The sequence below is a fragment of the Impatiens glandulifera genome, chromosome 1, assembly GCF_907164915.1.
Source record: "Impatiens glandulifera chromosome 1, dImpGla2.1, whole genome shotgun sequence".
NCBI classification, from domain to species: Eukaryota; Viridiplantae; Streptophyta; class Magnoliopsida; order Ericales; family Balsaminaceae; genus Impatiens; species Impatiens glandulifera.
This window is the reverse complement of record NC_061862.1, coordinates 70529443-70537811: the sequence shown is the minus strand read 5'-3', so window position 1 is coordinate 70537811 and position 8369 is coordinate 70529443. Positions and strand designations below refer to the sequence as shown.

Genomic DNA, 8369 nt, shown 5'->3' with positions numbered 1-8369 from the left:
AATGAGAAAATCAACAAAAATAAGAAAGACTACAGACACAAAAAGACAAAAATAAAAAAAAATGAAAAGTCCGGATAATGGAAGAAACTCTAGTCTTCCAAAACAAAATCCACAATATCATTATTCAAGGTGTGTCAGAGGAATATGAAAATGAAGCTCAATATCATTTAATTATTGTTTTTGAATAATCTATTTCTTTCAGAAAAATAATTTTCTTATTATCTATCCAACCCCACTAAAATAATTTAGTCTTAAGAATCAGCTTAATGATTCAATTATATCCGAAAATGTGTTAAATTTAAGAGAGCAATATTATATCTTTAATTCCCAATTTTCCAGATGAGGCAAGAAAATATATCCGGTGGAGAATTGATTATGATCGCGTTGAATTCTTTTTTTATATTAAATTTGTATTATTAATATTTTATCATTTTTATTTTGTGAAAGAGAATAATAAGATTGAAGAGCTAATAATAACGTTATATTAACACTAAAAAAGTTGCCTCAATATATACAACAGCAACAAGAGAACAAAAACATGATGATCATGATCATCATTCATCACCAACACTGATCTGTTTCCCAATTGTTTCTTGAAACATATCCAGAATATTTGGAACCAGCCGCCGTTGCCATCACGGGAGAAGAAGAATACGACCGGTAATTCGATCTGCTACGAGGAACAAGTTTCCTGTCGTAATCGGCTCTTTTATCCGGATCGGACAGAGTCGAATAAGCGTTATGGATCTTAATAAACTCTCCGGCAGATGATTCACTCCGATCAACGTCGGGATGACAGATCCTCGCCAGTTTTCTATACGCCGCTTTGATTTCCATTCCACTTGCGCCGACATGGATTCCTAAAACCTCGTAGAACGAAGAATTACGATGTGATGTCACTTTTGGAGGGCAAAAACATGTGGAGGCAGTTACTTTTAGTGGCCGGAATTTGACGGAGGTCGCCGGAGATAGTGAGATCCGGTTGCCGGAGATCGGAGTTATTGAAGATGATGATGATGATGATAGGAGGAATGGAGACGAAGACAAAGTGGATGTTGCCATGATCAAGAAGTAGAGAGAGAGAGAGAGAGAGAGAGGGAGAGTGTGATATCTAATTTGGGAAGAGATGGTGGTGTGTGTTTATAGAGAGAGGTTTAACTTAACCATGGTTAACTTGACGTTTGTTTGAGTTAAAATGTTTGATTTTTAAATTATTATTTTTTTAATTGTTTAGCAATTATATTACGAAAATAGAGCTGTCAGCCGATTAATGTATAGTTTAATTAGGTTAATAATAATAATATTTGCGGGGAAGCGCTTACGTTTCGATACTTATCAGCTCACCTGGAATTTGGAATTATCTCTTATCCGAGTCAGCAAAATTAAATAAGTTACTTATTTTAGAGTTTTATTTTTTTTATAAGAAATTAATTCTAATTTAGTTAAATATAAAAAAAAAATTAGTAAATAATATAAAATTAATATAACAATTGATGATCTAGATATTTAATTGAATGAATAATTTACCATATTAAAATTTTCAATAATTAAATCCAATAATAAGGTATAAAACAAATTAATATGAGTTCCTAAAAGATAAAGGTTGAAGTAGAACAAATTGAATAAATTAATTAAAAAGTGTCTGAAAAATCTCAATAAAATATTATGAGCGGCAATTAAAATTATCCTTAGTCGATTGGCGAAAAAGGTCCTGTCAAATTATTATTGACAATTTATATTTATGACAAAAATGGTAAGAAACTCGTATAAATAATTTGATGATACATGTAATAGAGGTTTCATATGAAATATAAGTTCTATGACTATGTAAGTATAAAAATTTGACCTATCCTATTTTCAAATAATATTATTGTTTATTTTTGAAATAAAGGAGAGTTAGCATAACACCCCACATCCATTATCCCTTGCTTAAACTCAAAGTGTTTCAAGATGTAATCGAATTCTTGACATTTTGATATCTTAAACTAATTCTTACCACTGGGCTACCTTGGTGGGATAAATAATATTATTGTTTTTAATAATATTAAAATAATATTTTTGGATTTTTTATATTCAAAATAACTTAAAGATGGAATTAAAATCTAATTAAGGGTTAATTATTATGATAATTAATCCCTAATTAAGAAAAATTTTCAAAATTCCAAAAATAATTTAACGATAAAATATTGTATTTATTTTACCCAAATTTGACCAAAGAAGAGGTTAAATATATTTAATTGTGATTTAATCATGAATTATGTTTAATTTATGACTTAAATCAATTAAATAAAATACCTAAAAATTTTCAAAAGTGCACAAATATATAAAATATGATCATAATTATTATTATGATTTCATAATTATTTTTTTGATTTTTTTTGTGAAGAAATTAGGAGTGAGTCGGTACGGTATACCTTAATGTTTTATCTATACTTTATACCTTACCTAAAATTTCGGTATGCAAAAAATGCATACCTTTACCTTACTTTGATTTTGGTATACCTTGATTTTGATATACCTTAATTTCGGTATACAAAAAATTCATACATTTACCTTACCTTAATTTCAGTACGGTATCGGTATTATACCTTTAATACCTAAAAAAACATATAACTTTAAAAAATCAATCTCATCGGTAAGGTAGATAGACATATATAGAATAATATTTCAGTATAATTATATTTTGATATTATTCAAAAAAATTATATTTCTATAATTAAATTAATATCAAATTTATTTAATTATTTCCTCATAAGTATTATATATATATTATAACTTATAAATATTATTTCGGTATTTCGGTATATCTCGATATACCAAAATTTTAAAAATCTCATACCTTTATCGTACCAATAAATTCGGTATCGGTATCATACCTTATCTTTTTTTGTATATATCTTAAAAATAGATATTTTCGATATATTACATTACGGTATTTTCGATATACCTTTAATATCGGTATTTTTTTCCCCACCTCTAGAAGAAATAGATTAAAAAGGATTAAAAATTGATTTTTAATAACCTATTAAATAAAAACAAAATTTAATAATCCCGTGTAACATAAATTTTGTTAAATCTTTGCAGCAGGATCCTGGACCATCAGATGAGCGCTCAGATCTCATCCAACAGCCCAGAACGTCCCAGACCCCCGTTACAACGGATCCAGCGCAACCGCCCACACCGGATCAACTAACAGGACAGACTAACCCCATTAGTCAACCAGGCTGACCGTAGACAGAACCAAACGGAACTCGGCTTTCCGTCACTCGAAATAACATAGTTTCCTTCATCTTCTTCGATGGGATGCAGGGCTCGCCGGAATCGCGACCTTGCTGACGTGATTCTTCCAGAAGGGACATCGCACACTACGGGCATCATTATCACTCCAAATTTCAGTCACGTGCTCATCTCATCGACGCTTACACTTCGCCCTTATCCTCCACCCTTATCCTGCTCTGGATAAGACTATCGGCTGTTAGATAAAATTTAGGGATAAGATCATCAGAGGGAAATTTTGACTTTAATTACCTCTCCTCGACCAACCTTAGGGTAGTATAAATACTCCCTCACCCTTTCACTACCAGAATATCAAACAATCACAGTCCCTTACAACTTCAATTGACGAATCCAAATTCCGGCGAAGAACAATATCTGTGAAAACTGTCTACGGCGATCTCAATCGCGATCCAAACTTCGGGAAAGCATCAAACATCTCCTATGAGTGTTCTCCAGCTGTTGGTATGCTTTAAAATCATTTGTATCATGATTTGTGATTTGAAATTTGAATTTTTATTTTCAGATTTCTTAAGTTTGATCGGTTTGATCTTGTTCTTGAGCTTGATTATGAAATTTCTTTGTTTATAATCATTCTATATATCATATATAAGCTTTATGTTGAAAGAAATCAGATCAAATCCACATAAATCAAAATTTTCAGAAAATCAAACTTGAAAACTAATTTTTTTTTTAAAATCTCACGTTCTTGAGTTTAATCCAAATTTTTTGGTTCAATTAGTTCCTATACATGTTTATTAACATGTTAGAATAATTCCCAAACAACTGTAATTACGTTTTGATCATGTTCGATCAAACTAAAATTTTAAATATAAAGCTTGAAAAATGGATTTTTGAAATTCTGTGTTATTGCTTTTAATCCGATTTTTTTATCCAATTAGTTGTTATACATATTTGTTAACATATTAGGATGAATTGCAAGTAACTGTTTCATCACTTTGATCATGTTTGATCAAATCTTGTTTTTGAAAAATTTTGTATTTTGATTCAATCTTCAAAAACTATTTTATTGATGCTACGATGTTCTTGTTTTGGTTTAAATCAACTATATTCATTATTTCAAAGCTAATGAAACAAAAATTTGACCTTGAAATGGTTTAATTTTTTAAAAAATCCCAAAATTTGACCTGGAAATGATGTTTTAAAATTGATCCTTGTAAGGGCTTAAAAATTGTGATTTATGTTAGGGCTTTTGTTTTTCATGATCATATGAACTTACTGTAGCTTACGAATCATGATTTCATGATCCCAATCAAAAGTTATAAACTTCTGAAATTTTAGACCAAAATAAGAGCACTCGGTCATAAGGTTTTAGCCTAGGACCTGTGATCCTCGGTCACGTTCTTCAGTTAGGATCGAGAAAATGCACTTAGGACCGAGAATCCCAAGATAGAGAAAACGCACCAGGACCGAGAATCCCAGGACCGAGTTTTCTAACCCAGGACCAGTGTTTTTCAACTAAGACTAAGGACTATGACCGGTGTTCTTGAGGAAGGATCGAGCCCTAAGACCGATTGTATTAAGCCTAAGACCGTGGAACCCGACCGATTTTTTTGACTTAGGACCGAGTCTTCCCCTTAGCCTACTACCGATATTTCTAACCTAGGACCAAACCTTACTTTGACCTAGGACCGAGAACCCTAGACCTAGGACCGATGATTAGGACTGAGCCTCACTTCGCTTAGGACCGGAAAAACTAACCCTAACCCTAGACCTATGACTGATGATTAGGATCAAGCCTCGCTTATCCTAAGACCAGCAAACCTAACCCTAACACCTAGATCGATAGACTTTACCCAAGACCGAGCCACCCGAGTTTGGGACCAAGCCTCCCGAGCCCAGGACCGAGCTTCCTTGACCCATGTGACCGAGCCCTGTTCCGGACCACCCCGGTCTTTACCGAGCCTGGTTGAGCCTAAATCGTCCAAACCGAACCTAGACCCTAGGGCTCTAGTCTTAAGGCCTGTTTGGTTCCCTTTTTCAAAATCCAAAATTATTTTTATAATTTTAGAACCCGAACTCATTTTCAAATAATCTCAAAGGTCGGAAAATCATATTTTTATATTTTCGGGATATTTCCTAAACCAATGTTTTGGATAATGACCTGTTTGAAATTTATTTTAAATTCTAACATTCTCCTATGATATTTTCAGGTTATGTAAATCTGAACATCAACGCAACAGGTACACACCCCTTTTTAAATAATTTTGTACAATTATTTAAAGTTTATCCTTAATTAGGACCCCTAAACTACTAATTAAAGATAATGAATGTTATAATTGGATTTATAAAATTCAGACTTTATTTATTTTAGAAAAAATTCGAAAACCGTCCTTAAGCGGGAGCGGAGGACATAGCGCGATAGCCCTTTCTCGAGCGTAAATAGACAACAAACCACTTTTTTTTCAGAATCTCTGGAATAAATACGTTTGTACACGTATCATTTTATTGATTTTTATAAAATCTCTTGCCAACTCTGATTTTCAAATAAATAATCTTTAAATTGATTATATTTAATTAATTTAAATCGGATTCAAGTTAAATTGTTATTTAGTCTCCTAAATTATTTAAAATTTGAACAAAAGATTAATTATTTTTACATAGTTAATTTCTTACCGCTCCAGATATTTTCAAAATCTTTTAAAAAAAACTAAATGTTTCATTTTAAAAGATGTATGGCACGCAAACCAATGTTGAAATGCATCGAATCTCGAGTCTCCTTGCGGTAGTCCCTCCATATTGTCACGTGTCTCTTGGCACGTGCTAAGCTATGAAACGAGGCATAGATCATGGGGGTTTACAAACTCATTATTGAAAATATGAAAATAACTTCACATCCGATTATTTCGTCTCATTTGCTGCTAAGAAAGTGACAAACATAGATTCGAGAAAGCAACTTTAATACAATCGGAGGGTATGAATAATAAACGATCCACCGAAGATTTGAAGTATTATTCGGATTATAAAAATATAATTTGTCTTAATAAGATGTCAAACCAAATTAACAAAATACAATACCAACTCAAATCTAAGTGATGAAAAAAGAAACAAGGCACCATATGATGTTAGCATTACGTTACAGGTTAGAGTTTGATAGGTTAGGGTTTGATATAATACTGATTTATACAGTTTTATGGATTTAGGGCAGCAAAAGTAAGGTTTTCAAGAAGAAAAAGAGGTTTGTCAATTGATAACAATCAAGAATTCAAGGAAGAATGTGGCAAAAGGTACATATCAACTTTAACTTTTTCCATCTCCATTGATAAAGAGGTTTGTGGATTTTATCTTGTCTAAACCATAACGGTTATATAACTTTCATAACTATTCACTACCTCACTACACATAATTTCCCATACAATTATATTGAGATTGCTGAAATTACTAGATGAACGGTAACACATTACTTTATTTTCATCTAATTGAAAAAGAGAATTGTATATGTATAATTGTATTTTTACTCTCATTTATTCAAAAAAAAATATAGTTTTTCTACTCGGATATAATGGTCGCAATGAAGCAATTTTGTTGTTTATCCTCGTTCGATAATTTTCATTGTTTTTGTTTGTGTGAATTTTGAAAATATTGATGTGATAAACTTTAAATTCAGTAGTCTGCGTCATAATTTTACAAAATAGTATTGAAATGTTTGAGAAACAGACTTTTATTTCTGATAATTAGATAACTTCAGTTAAAGGGGAGTTAGATATTTGATTTTAATTAAATTGAGAATGATTTTATTGACTTGATTAATTTGATGAGTTATAAGTGTGACATTAACAAATTTGATATCGAAAAAAATTATAACAATTATAGTAGCTCAAGTGTTAAAGTTGTGACTAAGACAACAAAATGTCACGGATTTAATTCTATTTAAGAACGTCTTAGATTGAAGTTGAGAAATTATTGAGTTAATCTTGAGACATCTAAAATCTTTCCATGTTTATATTGTTGATATTTTTAAAGTTAAACATCCTTACTTGGTCAGTCATTTATGTGTCGTTGAACCAATAACAAATATAAAACTGTTGTTTTGACAAATTTGATTAACTTTTCATCGATCTAATTAGGTATATTTACTTACAACCTAATCATAACAATAAATAAGTCCATTTGTCTTAAAATTACAGCCGATTTTGCTCCTATGGTAGGAAATATGTTGCAATTTGTAGATTTGTAGACTGCCCCTTAAACATCAAGGGAGATTGAAGACAATTAAGATAATATAATTGTTATTTTAATAGTTGAAGATGCCTTGTAATTGGATACATAAGCTTTGTGAATCAATTATGTTTGATATCAACTTTTTAGTTTGGTAGTGAAGCAATACTATAAATATAAACACAGGCCTTTGGTTTGGCTTAGATATGTGTCTTTTGGTTAATTGTTTGTACTTAATTTACTTTTGTTAAAAAATACTTCATCCTAACTGCTAATACACTCTTCCATGTTTTTTACAAATAACTTTCTTTTAATCAAATAATCATTCAGTCGGAAAGTAATATGACTTTGTATTCAAAATTAATAAATGGGGATGTAGCTCACATGGTAGAGCGCTTGCTTCGCATGCGAGAGGCACGGGGTTCGATTCCCCGCATCTCCATTATGTTTTCGATTTTTATTGATGCATTAGTACCTGTTTTCGATTTTTATTGATGCATTAGTATTTAGTACCTACATGCGAGTAGTGAACCAATTTTTATTTCAATACCCGACTTCGATGGATCGAGTCCAAGATTGTAGATTTAAGAAACTTTGAAGATGTTAAAGAGATATAACATACTCCATTACTTATTTACTTGTAGATGATGCATTATGTTTTCGATTTTTATTGATGCATTAGTACCTATATGTGAGTAGTAAAATATCCCTCCGCGAACCCAATTTTTATTTTAATAGCCGACTTCGATGGATCGAGTACAATATTGTAGATTTAAGAAATTAACTTTGAAGATGTTAAAGAGATATAACATACTCCATTACTTATTTACTTGTAGATGATGCATTATATTTTCGATTTTTATTGATGCATTAGCTTAGTGATGACAATGGTACCTATTTATGAGTAATGAAGTATC

At 31.1% G+C, this 8369-nt stretch overlaps 1 protein-coding gene and 1 non-coding gene across 2 annotated transcripts; one reads left to right on the top strand and one right to left on the bottom strand.

The window, feature by feature from the left end:
- Positions 1 to 465: 465 nt before the first annotated feature.
- Positions 466 to 1085, bottom strand: LOC124921539 (chaperone protein dnaJ 11, chloroplastic-like). Its single transcript, XM_047462212.1, has one exon. It carries the CDS (start codon positions 1060 to 1062, stop codon positions 562 to 564), a length of 501 nt encoding a protein of 166 aa, XP_047318168.1. The 5' UTR covers positions 1063 to 1085; the 3' UTR covers positions 466 to 561.
- Positions 1086 to 7821: 6736 nt separating this feature from the next.
- TRNAA-CGC lies at positions 7822 to 7894 on the top strand. The gene has a single exon. It is a non-coding gene; the product is annotated as a tRNA-Ala (tRNA).
- The last annotated feature ends 475 nt before the right edge of the window (positions 7895 to 8369 follow it).